This window comes from Microcaecilia unicolor, chromosome 2 (assembly GCF_901765095.1).
Source record: "Microcaecilia unicolor chromosome 2, aMicUni1.1, whole genome shotgun sequence".
Classification (NCBI taxonomy): domain Eukaryota; kingdom Metazoa; phylum Chordata; class Amphibia; order Gymnophiona; family Siphonopidae; genus Microcaecilia; species Microcaecilia unicolor.
The window spans coordinates 356,711,576-356,735,375 of record NC_044032.1 but is presented as its reverse complement, the minus strand read 5'-3'; the positions used below and the strand labels follow the sequence as shown (position 1 = coordinate 356,735,375).

The 23,800-nt window shown below is 40.5% G+C and overlaps 1 protein-coding gene across 1 annotated transcript in view; it reads right to left on the bottom strand.

The window, feature by feature from the left end:
• The window catches only part of WRN (WRN RecQ like helicase), a 442,993-nt gene that overhangs the window by 68,584 nt on the left and 350,609 nt on the right, over positions 1 to 23,800 (bottom strand). The window contains 1 exon segment of the mRNA XM_030194495.1: positions 14,749 to 14,880. Coding sequence (XP_030050355.1) covers positions 14,749 to 14,880 — 132 coding nt within the window.

The following is a 23,800-nucleotide window of genomic DNA, read 5'->3' as shown; positions in this document are numbered from 1 at the left end:
TTTTGAAGAAAAGGGGAAAAAAGCCTCAGCAGAATGCCCAACCAACCACTCACCCGAAAACAACGTGGGTGGAAAGAAATCAACGGGCTGTTTAATCTTCACGGGCTCCAAAAAAAAAAAAACCCCTTCTAACTCCAAAACTGTTGTGTAAAAATGCTGACTTCATAGAACTGTGTTCTATTGTGGTTTAAAAACTGGTTAAAAGATAGAAAACAGAGAGTAGGGTTAAATGGCCAGTATTCTCAATGGAGAAGGGTAGTTAGTGGGGTTCCCCAGGGCTCTGTGCTGGGACCGCTGCTTTTTAACATTTATAAATGACCTAGAGATGGGAGTAACTAGTGAGGTAATTAAATTTGCTGATGACACAAAGTTATTCAAAGTCGTTAAATCGTGGGAGGATTTTGAAAAATTACAAGCAGACCTTACGAGATTGGGAGACTGGGCGTCTAAATGGCAGATGACGTTTAATGTGAGCAAGTGCAAAGTGATGCATGTGGGAAAGAGAAACCCGGATTATAGCTACATTATGCAAGGTTCCACGTAAGGAGTCACGGACCAAGAAAGGGATCTAGGTGTCGTCGTTTATGATACGTTGAAACCTTCTGCTCAGTGTGCTGCTGCAGCTAAGAAAGCAAATAGAACATTAGGTATTATTAGGAAAGGAATGGAAAACAAAAATGAAGATGTTATAATGCCTTTGTATCGCTGCATGGTGCGACCGCACCTCAAATACTGTGTTCAATTCTGGTCGCCGCATCTCAAAAACGATATAGTGGAATTAGAAAAGGTACAGAGAAGGGCGACGAAAATGATAAAGGGGATGGGACGACTTCCCTATGAGGAAAGGCTAAAGCGGCTAGGGCTCTTCAGCTTGGAGAAAAGGCATCTGAGGTGAGATATGATAGAGGTCTATAAAATAATGAGTGGAGTTGAACGGGTAGATGTGAAGCATCTGTTCACGCTTTCCAAAAATACTAGGACTAGGGGGCATGCGATGAAGCTACATGTAGTAAATTTAAAACGAATCGGAGAAAAGTTTTCTTCATTCAACTTGTAATGAAACTCTGGAATTCTTTGCCAGAGAATGTGGTAAAGGCGGTTAGCTTAGAAGAGTTTTAAAAAGGTTTGGATGGCTTCCTAAAGGAAAAGTCCATAGACCGTTATTAAATGGATTTGGGGAAAATCCACTATTTCTGGGATAAGCAGTATAAAATGTATTGTACATTTTTGGGATCTTGCCAGGTATTTGTGACCTGGATTGGCCACTGTTGGAAACAGGATGCTGGGCTTGATGGACCTTTGCTCTTTCCCAGTATGGCAATACTTATGTACTTATTAGTGGATCCCCAAACATGGAAACAATTTTTACTTAACTTAATTATCAAGTAGAACAGGTAATGTGCAAGTGGTCAGTCCATTACACTGACTTTGGCCAGAGTTTCGTAATCAGCTGTCTCAAGGCATAGAGGACCATTGATATGAGGCACGTTTAGCCTTAGTATAATGGGATCTTGGAGGGTTTGATTAGAGGGAGGTATGTTGGTGGGGGAATAGTGGGATTTCTAATGAGTGTAATGTTGTTTTGTACGGTAGCACCTTTAGGCTAGAACTTCAATCTTCTGAAGTCATTCTTTTTGGATTTAGCCCGGCTCTTTCGAATACATGGTGGTTTACCCGGTGTCACTTACATAAACTGCGGTGGTTGGGATGTCAGAGGCTGGGACGACATCTCCCTGTTTTGACTACTATCATCTCTAGGATACTGTTTTACTCTATGGGAATTACTTAATATTTACAATCTTTTCTTGGAATGTAAGGGGAATGCCTTCCCCCATTAAACAGAAGAAAATTCTAGAGTCTTCATAGAAAACAAGCTACAAGAAATTCACCTGTCAGCTAAAGAACATAAAAAACTAGGGACCTGATGGGTCGGTACTTTTGTGGATGCCCCTGCTCAGGGGGAAAAAAATGCAGGTGTTACATCTTGTTTCGTAAGTCCTTACAGGTTCAAAAACAGACCATTGTGTTTGACCCAGAGGGCCAATATATAATTGCTCAGGTTACTGTGAAAAGAACGCCTTTGCTTCTTCTATGTTATGTCTACGCCCCAAATGTTTACAACAAAAAATGTTTTCAACATTTAATCTTCTTAACATATCTTCTACCTCACACTGCAATTGTGATCAGGGGGATTTTAACATAGTGGCAGAGAAATGGACAAAATCTATAACCTTCATAAAGAACAACAGGATGTAACAAGGGGGATTTCCTCTATTATGTATAATTTTCGATGTCATAGATGTCTGGTGCATCCTTCATCCTGGAGTCCAAGACTTTACACATCTGTCATGGGTTCATATGAGGAAACAAAACAGCGAAGATGACTAACAAAACCAAAAACTAAAAATCAAAACTAAAAAACAAAATATATTAAAAACATCAAAATTTTAAAATAATCATAAAATATGTATTTAAAAAATATAAATACATAAAGATTACAAATTGCATAAAAAAGACGACACTTTGGATATAAAAATTAAAAAATCAACTTTATTAGCCAAACGATAGCAAGGAGAAAGGGACTCGACACAGCTGTGTTTCGGCCGTACTGGCCTGCGTCAGGAGTCTATACAAATCAAAAAACATAAACAATGTAAAATAAACAATAGCATATAGTAACATAAAGAGACAATACAAATATCTAAAAAATTGTACTATTGCAAGAGATATCTCAGATATGAGTAATAGTCAAATCAACATGAAACCAAACACAGTGATCAAATACTAACTTAATAAAACTAATACAGATCAGCAGTGATTTTACTTCTAAAAAAACCCATGTTATAGTGATATTGTATGGATAACAAACCTAAAATTTTACATTCAATTTCAGTGTACACAGAATTGTATAAATATCTCTCTTTAAAATTAATACATTAACAATAAAAATGACTTCTGTCAATCATTAAAACCTCATAATTATGAATTCAATATTCAATCTCAAAAGCTAATGTTAAATCAGGGATTCACAAGCTTTTAAAGTGAAGCTTTATATGAGCAGTATTTAATAATGTATATTTAAAAATAAATTGCATAGTTAATCATTGAAAACTCATATGTAATCAATATCCAATAACAAAACCAAATATCAAATCAAGTATTCATCAATTTTTAAATTTTATAATAGAATCTTTATGTGAGCAATATCTAATAATGCATATTGAAAAATGATGTTTCAGATCAATAAAAAATTAGCATATTGGCTGTATAAAATGAAAAAAGAAATGTATTTTTTACCTTCTCTCCGTGTGTTGATTATTAATTCTATCCAATTGTGAAAACAATATATGTGTCTACAAAAGATTATGACATAAAGGAAAAATGTCATTGGGATCTCTGAAATGTATAAAAAAATATATATATATAAAGGCAATCTGTTATTTATTAAAATGAAATCTCAAAGGGGTTTTCCAATGCAATGGTCATCAACGTTATAGCAAGGTAGCTTTAATGAAAGATTACGCTAAACCCTACTCAAAACCATGATCAGCGGGAGAGCATATTTAATCTATACAGACAAACGGAATGAGTGTCCGAAAACAACTATAGAAATGTATCGGTTCGTGCAGCTTAATGTTATTGTAATCCAAAGAATGCTGTTATAACATTGCATGTAATAGAAAGATACATCCGATAATCTCATGATTCATATCCAAATGTGACAATATGGTTTTCCTTATTCTCAACTATCAATGTTATAGAACGCGCTGTGTAACCAAAATGAAAAACAAAAGGGATAAAATAGAAGATAACGTGTAGATCTACTAACCTTACCAATATATGCTGTAGCACTCAGTTATACTCGAAACGAAGTCGAGCGGAGAAAATCGGAGCAGCGTCTCTGATCTATGAAATCAAACTGGACTAGTATTTTGAATCATTGTTTTGAGTAGGGTTTAGCGCCACTCATCCAGTAGTAAGGTAAGGTGAGCGGCTCTCAACGACAATACTTGATTTTATATGCCATCTTCCAATACGTGTTTCTAACATCAGAATAGTGCAGTTTGCAATCTTTAATTAAAGCTACCTTGCTACAACGTTGCTGACCATTGCATTGGAAAACCCCTTTGAGATTTCATTTTAATCAATAACAGAGTACCTTTATATATATATATTTTTTTTATACATTTCAAAGATCCCAATGACATTTTTCCTTTATGTCATAATCTTTTGTAGACACATATATTGTTTTCACAATTGGATAGAATTAATAATCAACACACGGAGAGAAGGTAAAAAATGCATTTCTTTTTTCATTTTATACAGCCAATATGGTAATTTTTTATTGATCTGAAACATTCATCATTTTTCAATATGCATTATTAGATATTGCTCACATAAAGATTCTATTATAAAATTTAAAAATTTATGAATACTTGATTTGATATTTGGTTTTGTTATTGGATATTGATTACATACTTTTGAGTTTTCAATGATTAACTATGCAATTTATTTTTAAATATACATTATTAAATACTGCTCATATAAAGCTTCACTTTAAAAGCTTGTGAATCCCTGATTTAACATTAGCTTTTGAGACTGAATATTGAATTCATAATTATGAGGTTTTAATGATTGACAGATGTCATTTTTATTGTTAATGTGTTAGTTAATTTTAAAGAGAGATATTTATACAATTCTGTGTATGTACACTGTAATTGAATGTAAAATTTTAGGTTTGTTATCCATACAATATCCCTATAACATGGGTTTTTGTAGAAGTAAAATCACTACTGATCTGTATTAGCTTTATTAAGTTAGTATTTGTTCACTGTGTTTGGTTTCATGTTGATTTGACTATTACTCATGTCGGAGATATCTCTTGCAATAGTACAATTTTTTAGATATTTGTATTGTCTCTTTATGTTACTATACGCTATTGTTTATTTTACATTGTTTATGTTTTTTGATTTGTATAGACTCCTGACGCAGGCCAGTACGGCCGAAATACAGCTGTGTCGAGTCCCTTTCTCCCTGCTATCGTTTGGCTAATAAAGTTGATTTTTTAATTTTTACATCCAAAGTGTTGTCTTTTTTATGTAATTTTTAATCTTTATGTATTTATATTTTTTTAATACATATTTTATGATTATTTTTAAATTTTGATGTTTTTAATATATTTTGTTTTTTAGTTTTGATGTTTTGTTTTTTGGTTTTGTTAGTCATCTTCGCTGTTTTGTTTCCTGTTGATTTCCTTGCGATGACTGGATTCTTCTGTTTTTTGCACTATGGGCTCATATGACCCATTCTTGGATTTATTATCTTTTAATAGACCAAAGCTTATTTTCATCTGTGATGAGGGCATCAATCGATTCAATTGCAATATCTGATCATGTGTTTGTATGGGTAGAGTTGGGAAGACTTGAGCCTGAGGAGAGGGACAGATCTTGGTATTTCCTTTTAGACTTACATACTGATGCCAATGTCATGGAATATTTTGTCAGGCTTTCAAGGCAAAACCTGGGTTCGTGTGGGCCACTGCCGAGGAGCGGCAGCGGCAGGCAAAACCACCCCACACCAGAGACAAGGCAGAACTCTGGCAGGGACAGCTAGACTTCACCTGAACTTGACCACCATTCCCCAGGGGTTGAGCCCCCAGGTGCAGGTGGCCGGCAGGACTTACCGGACAGGGCAGGAACTGGAAACGAACTAGGCTGAACAGGGTAGGACTAAGGGTCAGAGGGGAAAGGAATATACATGGGCAGCAAGGCAGGAAACTGGGCTAGGCCTCACAGAGAGACAATACTACACTAGGCAGGAAATGGACAGGCTTAAGGCAGGGTCAGGACTGAAAGCTGCAAGCAGCCACTAAGAAAGGAAACACAGACAGGTAAGAGACAGAACTGAAAGCTGCCAGGCAGCCACTAAACAAGAAACACAGACAACCAAGAACTAGACAGAAAAACAAGAAACAAGACTGGGAAACAAGCAATACAGTACAAGATACACTACACAAAGACTAGACTAAAATCAGGCAAGAATCTCAGATAATAAACTGGGCTAGGCAGAAGTGCACAGAGCACACCAGCATACCAGGGACCTTAGGCGATGCAAAGGCAAACACAGAAGTTTCCAAACGGCTAATAAGCCCAGCAGCAGCTGAGACTCAGCTGCAGCAATCACAAGGCAGCTATGGGTGCTGTGCGGGCACAAACAAGAAAGACAAGTCTGGCAGCCTGGAAGATCCGGACCGGAATGAGCTGAAGCCTGGGACAGGTAGGGACAGCAAGACAGTCTATGGCAGCCACCGGTTCTGGCCACCAGAGGGCGAGGGGAGCACAAACCAAGACACAGGCAGAAAGCATACTGAAGCATAGAGAGGCTCAACATACACAGGTGCAGCACAATGGAGCAATCAGAGCCATGCTGGAAGCAGCCAGCACACAGAGACAAAGCTAACTCAGGCAACACACACAGGTGCAGTATAGTGGAGTAATTAGAGCCACGCTGGAAGCAGCCAGCACACAGAGACAGAACTAACTCAAAAAGGACAGACAGAAGCCAGCTCAGAAGCTGACCCCCAGAAATAAGGTAAGTCTGAGAGGAGTCACGACCACAGACGTGACATATTTACACACCAAATGGGTTGATTACAAATATTTTAACTCTCAGCATGTTTCGGATGCTACCTTATTCTGGGATGCAGCTAAAGCTGTATTAAGGGGTGATGTGATATAGCATACAGCAGCTCCAAGAAAAAAACATAGCGATCAGACTATCCCAAGGCTGGAACATCAACTGATTTGTTTGTGTCAACGCTGTGGTGTCACTCCCTACTCCTTCTTTTAGAGCTTAGCTCCTAGCGACACAAGCAGCTTTAAATGAATGTATCCATCAGAGGGCTAAGTTGGCCATTTATTACCAGTACTAACTGTATAAACTACGACATACAACTGGCAAATTATTGGCCTTCATGGCTAACCCTAGGACTTTCATCTTGTAGAGTTGTGACTCTTAAGGGCTCTTAAGGAAAATGACAGATACAAATCAAGGTCAGGTATACATATAAAGTAGCACATATGAGTTTATCTTGTTGGGCAGACTGGATGGACCGTATAGGTCTTTCTCTGCCGTATTCTACTATGTTACTATGTAAATGACACCTTGATCAATACAGATAAAGGGGTTAACCTTGTATTTAAAGAATTTTATCAGCAGCTCTACAATGCTGAGGCCTCAAAAAGTTTAGATCCTGACACCTTTTTGGAAAGTATTGAGTTATCTAATGTTACTACTGCTCAGGCTACCAAGTTGAATTGCTCAACTGAGAAAGATAAGGTGAAATGGGCTGTTCAAAGTGCCCTTTATAAAAACCCAGGTCCAGACAGCTACAGAGCAGAGTTTTACGAATTATTAACTTTCTGACATAGTTCAGCCCCTTACTGCCATGTTTAATAAAATCATCTCTGATAAATGACTACCTAAGTCACTGGAGGCTACTTGGATAGTGGTCTTTTCTAAGCCGGGGAAGAAACACACTCTCCCGGATTGTATGGGCCCATATCTGATTTGTTACGAAGTCAAACTTCGTGCAATGGTGTTGTCCAATTGCTTAGCCTAAATATTACCCTCTATCATACTTGAGCCTCAGGTAGGGTTTATTTGAGAATGTCATGTGGTTAAAAATATCCGGCAAATTTTAGTTTCCCATGAGGTTATTCTCACAAATCACATCCCATCCCTCCTTATTGGCTTTGATGCAGAAAAAGCATTTGATACGAGTTTGCTAGAGATTTATGTTTAAGGTGCTTCGTAATATGGTATTGAGAGATTCTTTGGGAACGTTGTTCAGGCTCTATATTATGCCCTCACTGCTATGGTGTCCATCAATGGTATCACTTTAGACCCATTTCCTATATTTTGGGGAACTAGGTAGGGCTAACCTCTCTCTCCCTTACCTGTTCGAGCTGACTCAGAACCCGCTTATAAGGGAGATTCTTGCCAATCCTGAAATCACTGGCATTAAGCCTGGGCACTTTGAGTTCAGAATCTCAGTCTTTGCGGACAATTTACTAGTGCATTTGTCTAATCCTATGGCCTCTTTTCTGGTATTACTGGAGAGTTTTCAGGAGTTTGGTGCATTTTTGGGTTTCAAACTTAATATGGACAAACCTGAGGGTGTATCCACTTCTAGATCTCTCCAGGAGGGCTGGAGACTTTCTCCTACAGTGGGCTGAGGAGGGCTTTAGATATCTAGGTATCTTTTTGCCTGCAAACTCTAGGGACCCTCTATAGTACTAATATCCCTGCCCTTTTACAGCACAATGAACTATATGGAATACTTTGCCGTTATCACTACATGGTCACATTAGTCTTTTCCGCATGATTGTCTTTCCCAGGTGGCTCTATTTTCTTCAGCATCTTCCCCTGAAGGTGACAAACAGGGGCATAATTGAACGGCGCCGGCCATCTATATGGCCAGCACCATAAAGTGGCGCCCAAACCATATTATCGAAAAAGATAGCCGGCTATCTTTTGTTTCGATAATACGGTTGGAGCCGGCCAAATCTCAGCATTTGGGCTGGCGTTAGAGATGGCCGGCATTGGTTTCCGGCGATAATGGAAACTAATGCCGGTGATCTCAAACCCAGCCAAATGCAAGGTATTTGGTTGTGGGAGGAGCCAGCATTTGTAGTGCACTGGTCCCCCTGACATGCCAGGACACCAACCGGGCACCTTAGGGGGCACTGCAGTGGACTTCAAAAATTGCTCCCAGGTGCATACCTCCCTTATCTTGGGTGCTGAGCCCCCCCAAATCCCCCCCAAAACCCACTCCCCACAACTCTACACCACTACCATAGCTCTAAGGGGTGAAGGGGTGCCTACTTGTGGGTACAGTGGGTTCTGGGGGGGGGGGGTTGGAGGGCTCCCATTTACCACCACAAGTTTAACAGGTAGGGGGGTGATGGGCCTGGGTCCACCTGCCTGAAGTGCACTGCACCCATTAAAACTGTTCCAGGTACCTGCATACTGCTGTCAGGGAGCTGGGTATGCCATTTAAGGCTGGCACAAAAATGTTTTTTTATTTTTTTGGGGGGGTGGGAAGGGGTTGGTGACCACTGGGAGAGTAAGGGGAGGTGATCCCAGATTCCCTCCGGTGGTCATCTGGTCAATTGGGGCACTTTTTTGAGGCTTGGTCCTAAAAATAAATGGACCAAGTGAAGCCGGCGAAATGCTCGTCAGAGCCGGCCATCATTTTTCCATTATCGGGCGAAGCCGGCCATCTCGTAACCACGCACCCATCCCGCCTTCTGTACCCTGCCGAAACGCCCCCTTGAATTTTGGCCGGCTCCGCGACGAAAGCAGTTGGCGCTGGCCAAAATCGGCTTTCCATTATACCAATTTGGCCGGCTTCAGGAGATCGCCGGCCATCTCCCGATTTGTGTCAGAAGATGGCCGGTGATCTCCTTCGAAAATAAGCTGGAAAGCATGATATAAGGATATTGCATCAAGAAATTTAAGTTTTGTTAGAAAAGGGTAAAAAACAAAAATTAAACTGGAATTTTTACTTGGTTGCTGGACGGAGGGAGGGTTGTGGCTTCCTAATATATAAAGATACAACCTTGCATGTCTCTTAAGGTACCTTGGTGATTGGGTGTGGTGATCAGAGGACTCTACTCCTTGGCACACAGAAAAGAGTCTTTTTCTACCCTATCACCCCTACTCCATGCTCCACAAGCTAACTTGTCCCAGGAGCTTAAACAAGTATTTCTGAAACCAATGTGGGCTACTTGGTGTATTCTCTTAACACTTCTTCATCAGGATTATACTCACTCTGACATCTTGCCTATTTTGGAAAACTTAGATTTTACACCTAGGCTGGACAATGCGGTATTTTGCCGCTGGACTTCTTTGGGAATTGTATTTGTGTCTGATCTTCTGGCTCCAGAGACTGGGATGAGGTCTTTTGCTGTTCTGCAGCAGAGTTATGTCATATGGAACTCAAATCTTTTCATTTATTTGCAAATCTCTCACTATATCACGATGTTACTGAAGGGACCTTTCGCAGGAGAGTTAGCTAATGTCCTGGATGGTTTCTTTGCCCCCTCGAGTCAACCACAAATCTCAGTGTTCAGTCTTTATAAGCTTCTTGATAGAATCTCCCCACAAAAGAACTATGATCATCCAAGGAGATGGAGTGAAGAGATTGGGGTTCACCTACAAAGGGATGACCTTTTGAAAGCTATTAAATACATTCCATTTATGATGCATAGTGCTGTTCACAGACAGTGTCAGTTTTGTATACTTACTAGATCTAATTTTTCCCAGAAACAAGCTTATTATGCTGGCTATGTAGCCTCTTCTGTCTGTGATAAATGTGAAGGGCCAAGATAACATTATATCCAATGCATTTTGGTTATGCCCACTGGTTTGGAGCTACTGGAATAGATTACTACATTTTTTGGAGTCCTTGTTGGGGAAAACTATCATTCCATCTCTGTTGGCTATGCTGTTTGGGAAATTAGACCATTGTGGACCACTTACCTGATTGAACGCATTTCGTTTTATAAATCTTGTGTACTTGGTAAAAAAAATGTTTACTGCAGTATTGGGTCCTAGACCACTTACGAACCTTTTGGCACTAGAGGAATATGTTTCATAAACTTATGGTGATGGAATCTCAGGATGCTTACCGAACTATTAAGCATGAGAAACAATTTTGGGCAATTTGGAGAATTTATATACAATCTTTACCATCCCGAGCATATAGCTTAATACTTAATGAGCTGGAATTATAACTGGTGACACCATACTACCCTACTGCTATTGCCTTTATAATGTTACTGCAGGGGGGAGGAGCTGGAGGTTGTTCAGACTGTTTTCATTTTTCCTCCCATGTTGTGGTTATCAGGTAGAGAGCTAGGCTCTCCACAATTGATGTATTTGTTAAAGTTGTTACCTTGTTATTATTGCCTGTTATGAAGTTCGGGGAGTAGGAGGAGGTTGACAGTGGGTATTTTTGTCAAAACATGTACCAGACTCGCTTTGTACTTTACATGCTTTCTTTGTTTAGTAAACATATTTCCAATAAAACAAGTTTATCATCATATCAAAATATATGGAAGTGTTGTCATGCTAAACATACTATTTGCAATACCAAGGCTGTCTGAGGCAAGCAGGCAAGCATCAGATTACCTTTCACTAATTGCACTATTGCTCCTTGTTAATTAGTCCTCTGGCATCTTTAATTTTGTGGTAATCTGACAAGAGAACACACACTCCAGGGAGAGGGAATTGTGATCCTAAAGTGACTATCATATTATAGAATAAAAGAAACAACAATCCTCATTCCCCCTCATCCCTTCCCCCCCCAAAAAGTAATAATAGTTAATAAAATATGATTTGAGGAATGGGTAAGAAAGGAAATGCATAAGATTATGCTGGAAAGAAATTCTACCTAGCGTACCATATTTCTTTGTCAGAAGCTTAGTCATAAAATAATACATTGTGGGGCCTGTTTACCAAAATAAGTCAAAAGTGCAGGTGAAGGTTAGGTGGCTCAGTGGCAGTGCCAAGAACTACTATACAGAAAGCTTCTAATTTGATCTCTAATTTGCTTTTCCGCTCCCAGATTGGATGAGGCTGGAAATGCTGAGAAGACAGCACTCACAACCTGTAGGGACAGGAAGGAGCCATGGTCATTGCTCAAGAATGACACCTCGTGGTTTGACTTAGGATTCATGATTACAAAGTTCTGGAAAAAAATCTAGACTGGTTCCTGCAGAACACTTTCACTGTAATAACCAGACTAGGTACAATGAGGGAAGGGGAATTTTAAAAAATAGGGGAAAACTCTTCAGGTAATTATGAATGAAGGCTTATGATGTTGGGATTCCAGCACTGGTTCTGACTGAGCTGGAGGCCTAAAGGAGCAGGATAAAATTGATGCATCAAAGAGAATAAAGGCACATGTTAAGGGCTCAGTCATTAGCATGCTAGTCATGAAAGAATATAAAGCCTTTAGTGAAGAGCACATTAGGAGGGTAATTTTATAAAAACTTATTCACACCAATATAAATGCATAAAAGGCCACTGATAAAACAGCCCACCATATAAAACGTATGCACTATAACAAGTAGGCACGAACTTTTACATGGCTCAGGTATAGCTGTGTTTAGGGGCATAATTTGGATGAAGTCATGATTTATATGCATTCTAGTGCACATTTCACTTAATATTCAGCCAGCAGTGGTCAATATGTTTTTTAAATGATGACAGCTGGTCATGTGATGCCTTGCTGAGAGCACGTGTTAGTGAGAAGAGCTCCCGAAACTTGATCCTCAAAACTTGCCTCCAACTAGTTTTTTTTTTTGCTAAAACTACTACTACTACTATTTGACATTTATAGAGCGCTACTAGGGTTACACAGCACTGTACAATAAACAAAGAATGACGGTCCCTGCTCAAAGGAGCTTACAAACTAGAGGACAAGATGGACAAGGAGAGCAGACAAGCAATAATTCCATTGAAGAATTGGAGGTGCTAAGGAGTTGAGAGTCACAAAATTGGACAAGGCTGATTTTTATGCTCATTGATGACTTCTGAAGCGCAACAACGAGAGAAAGAAAAACTACAGCACAGCGAATCAAACATGGCGACCGGGGGAGACATAGGATCTTCTTCCATTAGCTCCGCATAGGTGGCACAGATAGTCACAGAAGTGAAATGAGCTACTGAAATGTCGGCCTCTCTTGATTAACATAAATTGATTAAACATATTTCAGAAATCTCGGTGAGTGTTGAGATTCGAGAGTGTCAATTTTACATATTACATAGGGCTTACTTTACACAAGAGCAAAAGTTCAAAGCAGGGGGCATAGATACACCTGTGTGTCAAAAATGCCGACAAGATAACAATTCATTTTTTCATGCCTTTTGGAGCTGCCCGAAAACAGCATAATTCTGGAGAGACATATCAAATTATTTGGGGAAGTTGCTAGATTGGGAACTGCCGTTTTCTCCTGCAGGCTGGCTGCTTGATAAGTATGAGTTTTTTTCATATTTCCAACTGAACTCAGGTCTTATTAATTCACAAAGCAGGAGCCATGGGCAAGCGGGTCATGTTGTGTGCCTGGGTGGGAGAGGAGGCCCCCTCTTTTTGGGCTTGGCAAAACCGCATGGACGCATTGATGCTTTTGGAATGAAGCCATGCTGACTGTTCCCCCAAGCGTAAGAAACTATTTTTGTCAGTGTGGGATGTTTACATTCAGTTCCTTCCACACAGGACCAGGAGCATGATCTTGAACTCTATTTGAGTGTTCATCCCCTATTCTGTTTTTTTTTTTTCTTTTGGTGAACTGCTGGACTGCCTCAATCTGGCAGTGTCTTGGTGAATGCAGGGTTGGTTTCCGGACTTGAGCCACATGTGCCTCAACTCTAAATTTATATTTGGTCCTCCATGTATGGGTTTGTTTGTTTTTGTTTAACTTGGGGGGGGGAGGGGGAAGGGATCTGATGTTACATATGGAAAACTGGAAGATGGATTTACTTTCATACTGTTTTGAAGATATTATATGTACTGTGTTATATTGCTTAGTTCTATAATGACTATTGTGGTATTATGTAAATACACCATCAATAAAATTGTGAAATCCTAAATGATGACGACTGCAGACTAAAGTAGGCCCCCTATCTTGGGGTGGTTTGCAAGGTGGGAGTCTGAGTGGGGGGGGGGGGGGTCAAGAAGGGTGACTGGAGGGGACTTAAAGCAGGGGGCTGCTGGAGAACCTAGCAGGGACGTAATGTCATGACAGTGGTGGCAATCAAGAAATTATGCGAATGCCAGGACCCACACAGCTAGGTGGGCAATGTTGTAACATCCTATCTTCCCATTTAGCTATGCGGGTACCAGCACTGAATATGGCTTGTGCCCATATAACTACCAGTTCCTCCCAGACTCCACCACCGGACTGCCTGGATTGCACATAAGTGGTAGCGCTGACATTTAGCAGCTCTGCTCACTTAAGTGACCTGCCTGCTTAAACCACACTGAAAACTGACCCAATTGTCTACAAAACACATACTTAACATTTGCATCTACTTCCATGCAGATGTAAATTTAAAGCGGTTCATTTTACCCATGAAGTTTGCAGGTATTGTGCTTGCATTTTATAAAGACACATAGGCATCTATTTGTCTTTATAAAACAAGCCCAAAAAAAGTGCCTACTTGGTCTCTCCACCTAGGCAACCTGTTATATAAAATTATCCTCTATAACCACAGTAAATGTGCACATGAAAATCTCTGTTAAGGTGTACTTAAAATGTAAAATCTTCAAGTGCATTTAAACGCAAAATTACACTAATCAGCATATGTAATCAGTAAATTTATATTTTAACACAAAACCCCAAATTATTTGTAATAGAAAGAAAAAATGCATGTCAACATTAATTCAAGCACAGTAATGCTGACTTAATACACGTTAAAGGATATAACATGTATTAAGGTATTAACGTATTTTAGTGATAGGCCACCAGATCTTTATCTATTTGACCTGTATTATGCAGTGGAGTAGAGAATGTAATTGTCATAGGTTTGAGCAAAGTAGCAGTCTTAGATTCAACTATCGCAAATGCATGCACTGGTAGGAAAATGTGTGTGCACTCTTTAAGAAGAGTGCATAGTATTATCGGTGAATGACATTTTGTTGCAAATGACAGCCTTTTTTGCCCCACCACAAAAACCTACCAAGGACATATTCTTCTCATGGAAAAGTGCATAGGTGATGCGATCAGATTCCTGTAGAGTGCTGCATCCAGAATGCCTCTGATGATCTACCTTCTGCTCTGTGTTATACCCAGAAACAGAAAATACATTGGTCTACAAAAGAAACACAAAGCAATAGTAAAATTCAACCATCACAAGAGTAATTTCTACACACTTTTCTATTCTTTCTCACACATTCCTTTTGAAGGTAGGCCAAATGTGGCAGTAGCTCTATTTGAGCAAACTGTTTCTCCCCCATATCTCCTGTGATACTCTCTGGCATTTCACTACCTGCCAAAGAAAGAGTAGTGTTATGCTAGGATTTCTAGGATACCACTTCACAGTCCTCCAAGTCCTAACCCTTCATGCTAAGTGGTCATTTTGAGAGCAACTTAGCAGAGATTTGTTTTTGGTTTGTACGTCTCGACTAAAAAGGGGTTGACTTCCCTGAAGCAGCTATAAGGCAAAACAGGGCTTCTGTTAGGCAGTTTGAAGCGCCCCATGGCAAATAAATGAGACAGCAGCTTGAAGTGCCCCAGCAGAGATGACAGCTCTTTTGAACGTTAAAGCTAACTGTTGTTTGGGAGTTTATTTTTGAGAACTAGATGAATTTTGTTAGAACTATATGATTTAAGTTGATCCTGTTATTTTACTTCTCTTTCATGATACTATTTATGGCTCTGACTCTGCTGTGAAAGTGACTGTGTAATTAATAACGTATCAATATTTGAATATGAGAATTTTGGCAGAGTGTTTTCTTTCTTTGACAAATGACTGAATTCACTCCTGCGCTTAATGGGCTTAAGAGTATTGTGATTGTGAGGTCTTTTTTCTCCACCATTATGAAAACTTTGGTTGAACTTGGAGCAGAGAACTGCAATAGTATCTTGTAAGCTATATTATTTTTGTTATTTTTGTAAGTGGTTGCAGCTTACACTTCTTTTTTGCTGGTAATTTTATAAAATCATTTGAACACATGTGCCCACATAGGCGCATAAATGGTTATATTTCAACTGGTGTAAAAGTATGCATAGAGACATGATGGCATATACTTTATCAGTCAGTATGTACAGGGGCAGAGTTTGGGCAAAGCATAGGCAGAGTTCACAAGTATGAACACAGATTATAAAATACGTTAATCAACGAATATACTTGCAAACTTCACTACTCTTGAACAGGTGTAAATGTCCGTTCCTGCATTCAAAGTGCAATTTCTGCTTCTTATGCTAGTCTTCTGTAAAGACACAGAGACACCTATGTGTCTTTATATAAACAGGGCCTAAGCAGACTCCTACTTCACCTCTTATTTTGTTACATTTGTATCCCACATTTTCCCACCTATTTGTAGGTTCAATGTGGCTTACATAGTACCGGATAGGCGTTTGCAGACTCCGGTGTAAACAAATACAAAGTGATGTTGTGGTAAGATAAAGTTCATGTGGTGCAGCCACACTAGGGAATCGTACAATGGAAGAGTTGTGTTATGTCCCTTACGTATTTTAGTTTTGTTGTGTTGCAGAGATCAGGCATTTATGTTGGATTGGTAGGGTATGCCTTTTTAAACAGGTTAGTTTTTAGTGTTTTCCGGAAGTTTAGGTGGTCGTACGTCGTTTTCAAGGCTTTTGGTAATGATTTCCACAGTTGTGTGCTTATGTAGGAAAAACTGGATGCATAAGTTGATTTGTATTTGAGTCCTTTGCAGCTTGGGTAGTGCAGATTTAGGTACGTTCGTGTTGATTCAGATGTGTTTCTAGTTGGTAGGTCGATCAAGTCTGTCATGTATCCCGGGGCTTCACCGTAGATAATTTTGTGAACCACAGTGCAGATTTTGAAAGCAATGCGTTCTTTAATTGGGAGCCAGTGTAGTTTTTCATGCAGGGGTTTTGCACTTTCAAATCGCGTTTTTCTGAAGATAAGCCTAGCTGCCGTGTTTTGAGCGGTCTGAAGTTTCTTTAAGGTTTGTTCTTTGCATCCCGCATAAATTCCATTGCAGTAGTCTACATGGCTTAGTACCATTGATTGTATCAGGTTGCGAAATGTTTCCCTCGGGAAGAACTGTTTCACGTGTTTGAGTTTCCACATTGAGTGAAACATTTTCTTTGTTGTGGATGTCACTTGGCTCTCAATGTAGTGGTCCATTGTAATGCTGAGGATTTTCAGGCTGTCTGAGATAGGGAGGGTGTAATCTGGGGTGTTGCTAATTGTGGGGTTGTCAGCGCTGTGTGGAGATGAGAGGATGAGACGGTGTGTTTTTTTCTTTGTTGAGTTTTAGTTGAAATGCATTTGCCCAAGAGTCCATGATGTTCAAGCTGATCTTTATTTGTTGGTGATTTCTGTCAGTTTAGAGTTGTAAGGAATGTATATTGTGACATCGTCTGCATAGATGAAAAGGTTAAAGCCTTGGTTGGATAAGGACTTGGCTACTGGGGTCATCATTAGGTTGAAGAGGATCGATGATCCCTGTGGTACTCCGCAATCTGCTTTCCATGGTGATGATATGTTTGAGTTTGATTTTACTTGATGTTTTTGTGATTAGGAAACCCTTGATCCAGCTTAGTATGTTTCCACCAATCCTGAAATTATCTAGTAATCTTATTAATATACTAGTAAAAGAGGCCCGTTTTGAACAGAAAGGAAACAGGCGCTAGCAAGGTTCCAGGGCCTCCTCTCCCCTCCTGTTCCCCACTCAACCCCACCCTTCACCCCCTCCTCCCCCCTCTTCTCCCTTCCTCCTCCTCCCCTCTTCTCCCTCCCCCCACCCCCCTCTTCTCCCTCCTCCCCCTCATCTCAGGACCCCCCCACTCCCTCCCTCTCGTCTCAGGACCCCCTCCCCCCTCTCTCTCTCTTATCTCATGACCCCCACCCCCTCCCCCCTCTCTCTCTTGTCTCAGGACCCCCCCTCATCTCAGGCCCCCCCCTCTATCCACGCCCCCTCCTCCGATTTCCGCTGCCCAGTGCCTCCCTCCCTCTGTGTCTGTGGCCTGCGAATGCAATGAGGACGTGTGCTGTTTAAAAAGTTTTACCTCCTGCTCGTCCGCCAACACTGAAGTGCAGCAAGTACAGACACCGCTTCAGACAGGCTGTTGTTTCAGCTGTTCCTTTGGTTCCGCCCTCATTTCCCGTTTGCGGAAACTGAGAGCGATTGCGAGTGGTTGGTCCCTTCTCCTTCTGACGTTGCATTTCTTTCCCTGGCAGCTAGACAGAGTTCCCTCGAGCACGGGGCAGTGATCAGGAGTGCGGTTACAACACTACACCGCTTCACTGCCACGCTGCCATGGAGTCAGCTTCAGAACGTTGGAGGTGCAAATTATTATATTAGATTGTGATTTACCATGTTGAATGCACTAGACATGTCGAATTGGAGGAGTAGGATGTTTTTGCCTATTGCTATTTCCTGCTTGAATTTGGCTAGGAGCTAAAACTAGGCACCCCCTTTTAAAATTATCCTCTGCATGCTTTAGGGCACTCTGCGCTGAAGGTCAGCACACTGTTCTAATGCACAGTTTATTACATCAGCACCTGGCTGTAGAGTCCTCACAAAAGATATGGGAAGACATGTCCTAATGTACTGTATCATTTCTCTTTCATCTAAGCTAACATTATTTTAATCGAAAGGATTAAGCGGGAAATAATTTGGGCTTAATAAAGTGGACCTTGCACAGTTTGTAAAAGAGTAGTAGAGGTAAAAGGGTTTTTTTTTCTTTTTATTATTTTGGTTAAGGAACTATGAAGTCAATCGTCAGCTGGCCACCAAATGCAAATTATACATAAATTTTTTGTATAATTTCATAACGTAGTTATTCGTGCCACCTGTTTTCAAAGTTGAAAGCATAAGTTATAAGTTAAATTTCAGCATTTTCCCATAAAGCTTTTTGCCCTGTCCCATCCCATTTTGGTTGAATTTTAGCTCTATAGCAATTTACATGGCCAAAATTAATCTGTGTAAGTGCTAGGCTTTGTTTTTGAAAAGCACTGTGTTCAGTACCCTCTGAGAACTGTCTAGGCCAGTGTTTCTCAACTTCAACTCAAGTACCCCTTACCTCAAACAAATTTCAACCAAGGACCCTCGAGTTCTGATCACCAAAGATTTTGAAATGGATATTCCAAATTCTAATCATGAAATTGAAAAAAAATTAACTTTCTAACTTTGTTGTCTGGTTATTTTACTTTTCTAATTATGTTGGTTTGAGCTTTGGTTTCTGCTTTCCTCCATCTTCTCTTAACACTCACCATTTCTCACTCTTCCTTTTTCTTTCGGCTTTCTTCAATTTATTCTTCTGCCTTTTTGTCAGGATTCAATTCATTCTTACTATCCAATTTCTCTCATTTTACTGCATCTATCTACAGCTTTCCATTTCTTTCCTTCACCCCAACTTTCCATCCATTCCCCTCCCTCCTAATCTCCAGTCTTTCACTAAATCTATTCTCTTCCTCTTTCCATCCAGCTTTCCCCTCTTTCTCTCCCCATCCTTCCATCCATTATCTCCCCCCTTTCTGCCAGCATTTCCCCTCTTTTTCTTCTCCCTTCCATCCAGCTTCTCCCCTCTTTCTTTCTCTCCCGTCCCATGCCTATCCTCACATTTTTGTTCCCTATCCCTCACCCCAGCCACTTCTGCTGCTGTTTCTCCAGAAGTCAGCTCCACTTGTACAGCATTGGCTGGACCATCATCATCTGCTTACAGACATTAAATGGAGGATTATAGACCATATACAGCTAGGGTGGGAGGGAGAGAACCTGGTTCAGCTATTAAACTTTAAAGCGCAATGTTGGATTTTTCAACTTGGTACGCTGCATCCTGAGGGTTTAAATTCTGAAATTGATTGGCGATTTCCTTTTTTCTGTGTCCAATCATACTGTGTGTTTTCTGATCAGCTGTAGCCTATTTAATCACAGGGTCCGCGCTTAGACGCTGCAGCCATATTTTTCTGATGCGGGAGCGCTTGAACTATGTTATAGTAAGAGACTGCGATGTGACTGACTCATGTGTGTTATATTTTTTCTTGAAATTTATGGATTTTCTTATCTTATAGAGAGCCTCTTCCTTGAGGAAGCTTTTTGCGAAACCTGGCCATGTCGGTGGAGGTTCTCCTGCGGTCAAAGGCTGCCGCTATTTAAAGATAAGTGTGTGCTACAATGCACGTTTTTTATATTGCTAAAATGCTGTTACAGTATGCAGCTATAAGATATTGAAAGATATTGAAAGATTAGAAAGAAAATCAATAATAAAATATTCTTATATAAAAATACAAAAACAGGGTGATCTTATGAAGATTTGCACCACAACCATTTCTTTGAAAAAGAAAGAAAAAAATTGTTCATATGGTATGTGCTGCAGTTAGATCTGATGATCCCCATGAATTCAAATAAAGCATTTATCTCATTGCAGTCATGAGAAAATTTTGATTAAGTTCTGATGTTTGGGACATTAAGAAGTATATAGTATTGATAGTCCCCACACTTGCTTTTTCTGGTGGGCTTCAATTTGATTGTTTCTCCAGACCAGCAGCAGCAGAAGCAAAAATCATCTGAAGCAGTTCCAAGGCCACAGTCTCCATGTGCGCGCTGTCAGCTCTGCTGGTTCCCTGCCCCAGAACAGGAAGTTGACGTCAGAGGGGGCATCAGACTAGTAGAGGTTATGCACACCCCTTGGGGTATGTGAACCTCTGGTCTAGGCAGAAAGTACCCACAAAGATTTACATCTGCCTTTTCTGCATATGCTTTTCCCTTTTAAACAACATGCATGGTTTTGATAATGCAAAAGTACAAGTTTAGTTTAGTTTACTCATGTTCTTTCTATACTGCTTTTAAAATCCCACATAACCAGATGGTTGTAGCATATCCTGCCCACTACAGAAAGGGAGGGTAAATTTCAGACATGCACTATATGGCTTTTGAAAACTTCTCTCTTTAATATGACATTTACTTTGAAATTATATTAAAAGTCAAAGATGGGGATTAGAATTTCATGATCAAATTAAAGAAAATACATAAACGCACAGGATCAGAAAATAAAAATGTTAAGTAAAGAAACTTATTCCAGCTGTGTAGTCTCAGCTAAACAGGATAGTTTAGCTACCCTGTTTAAGTGAACATAAAACAAACTTCTGAAAAAAGCTGGTAAATAATTAAGATCCAGTGGTAGAGCTGGAGGATTATCCACTGTGGTACTGGTGGAGGCTACTCAATTCCCCGAGATGGCTGCTAGGTAGGAGTCACAAACTGTGGTAATTAGCAGTCAGCTCTCCAATCCAAACATTTAGCCAAGGGGATTGCAGGATCTATTACCTTTACCTTCTACAATGCCCTGGAGAGAACTGAAAAAGTCATTTCTTAATATCAAGCCACAAGCCATACAAGTGCCAGGGAGGTTTATTATTAATAAGGGCTCAAATGAAAGACATCTGAATTTCTAACCATAGAGTAGCACGGCAGGCAAAACAGTCTTGGTCAACCCTTAGTTCAAATTTCCCAAACACTTATCCCACTTCATCATCATCATAGCACTCTACAGTCCTTACAAACCATGGGAGCCAGTGATAGAAACCATCCTTCTTGCCCAAGGTCTTTTCCAGTTGAGGGCCATATATATTGCACTTCAGATGTCCACTGCAGTCCACTTCTGGATATCATCCAGCCATATTCTTTTTGGAGTTCCTCTTTTTTTTTCGTATTCCTTTAGCTCTTCACCGTTTTTAACAACCTGCTGCCTTCCATCCTACAGATGTGTCCAAGCATCACCAGTTTCCTTACCCTCATCCAATACTTTCTTGTTTAAATCCTCTCAGACCTTAGCATATCCCTCCAGCTTATTTTTCTTATTTTCCTCTCAACACCTCATTTCAAGCACGTTCAAATACACAGTGTTTACTTCTTTTTTTTTTTCTGGAGACCAAAACTTGCATGTGTATAGCAAAGTAGACTTCATGCTATGCCATTATCCCACAGAAGATACTATAAAATGCTCACGAACTCCTTGTCTGTTTACCCCCCCCCCCCCCCCGCCCCAGTTAATGGGTAGCAGTTGCTGCCAAAATACATGCTGTTTAATGGTCACAACATTCACACCCTTCCCACTAGGAGGGTACATACATCACATCTGAGAAGGTGTACCAAAGAGAAAATCATCATTGCCTGCTGGCCGAGTGTCCACCCCTTTGCAGCAGTCCATCGAGTGGTATGCTACCAGCCTAAATACTGTGATTGGAGTTGGGAGAGCCCATTAGCTCCATTAGCAGAAGATCTTTGGAAGACCTGGGCCTGGATCTATCGTTGTCTCCTCTGGTTTGCTTCCCACCCCCTTGCCCAGCAGAAGTGAAGAGCATGACTGCAGTGGTGGGATCTACGGAAGATGCAGCCTATCTTCAGAAGAGTATCTGCTGGAGCTCCATCTGATAGTGGTGCCAGGTCTCTGGTGCCCTTGAATGGAGTAACGCTGGAAGGCATATGGAGGGTTTAGATGAAAATGGAGGCTTTGATGTCCAAGAATACAATTGAATTGCCATCACTTGTAAGTAAAATTGACATCTTATCGGAGAACATTGAAAATGTAAAAACAGATCTTTCAACACAAATCAAACATATTAAAGAAGAAGTAAAGCAGTTCAAGAGGTTAGTTCTACATCAATTCAAGATAATTTATTAATCCACAGAAGGATGGAATATTTTGAAAAGTTTAATCACTGGTTAAATTTGCATTTTGAACTTTACAAAATGTTTGGGCCTTATTCCAAGACATGCCTTTAAAAAATACTTATGGGAGAGCACGTGACGTGATGAGCTGAGCAGACGTGCTTTGCCTCAGCTCCTGAGCCCTCACTCCATAAACCTTCAAAATACTGCAAATCACAAGTAGAAAAAGGAAACCTGAGCTCTATATATCATATGGACAAATACCTTAAACAATCCCCTACTGGAATGGCGTTGCGTATCAGGAAAAAAGAAAAGGAAAAGAGTAAAGCGCCAGCAACGGAATCCAAGATGGCGGACGATCCGCTCTCGGCGAACCAAATATTCACAGCGGCGCAGCTCGAGCAGTTAACGCTTGCGGTGGCAAATGCTTGGCAACCCAAGTGGGACGCTCTGGATTAAAAGTTGGACTCTTATCAAACGAAGCTGGAAGGTTTAGGGACCTGAACGGAGGATTTGGAGACCAGGGTATCTGCCCTGGAAGATGATTCCCAGGGCTATAGTATGGACCTGCGGGAGATTAAAAGGCAGCTCCAGGAACACATGGACAAATTAGAAGATCTTGAAAATCGCTCCTGCAGGAACAACGTGCGCATCGTGGGCCTTTCAGAAAAAGTACCTGAAAAAAACTTGGTTGACTGGCTCATGGAGTGGTTATCAAAGGAGCTGGCCTTGTCGGATGGCTTCGGGCCCCTGGTAATTGAACGAGCGCACCACGTGGGCCGTAACAGGGAAAATCAGGAAAGACCTAGAGTGGTGGTGGCGCGGCTCCTCAACTACCGGCATAAGTTGGAAGTGCTGCAGGGGTTTAAGATCCGCAGAGGAGATTTGAAACATGAAGGTCGCCAAGTCCTGATATTTCAAAACTACTCATCAGGTGTCCAGGAGCGGCGACGTAAATTTCATCCATTATGCACTGCATTGGTCCAGAAACAAATTCGTTTTGTTCTACAATACCCAGTGGCACTGAAAGTGCTGGTGCATGGGCAATGGAAAGTGTTTAAGTCACTGGAAGATGCAAAAATTAAGCTCCAGGATCAAGGTATCCTGGAAGGAGACTGAGAACAATGGTAAACCCTATTGGAGAATAGGTTTCAAAATGTTTTCATTTTCTTTCTGTAGCAGTAATAGCTATAAAAATGTTTTCAGTAGGCAGGAGTAGAGGGCTCCTGACACGTTAGGTGCTCTATTGCTAATTCCCGGTTTCGGTCTGGGAATATGGCAAATGGGTTAGTTTTGAGGGGGGGAAATAAGGGGGGTTGGGGTAAATGGCTTATGGTTTCTGTGGGAATATTGGTTTGCTATGGGATTAGGGTTATGTATCGACAGTGTAAGGGGCAGTATCAT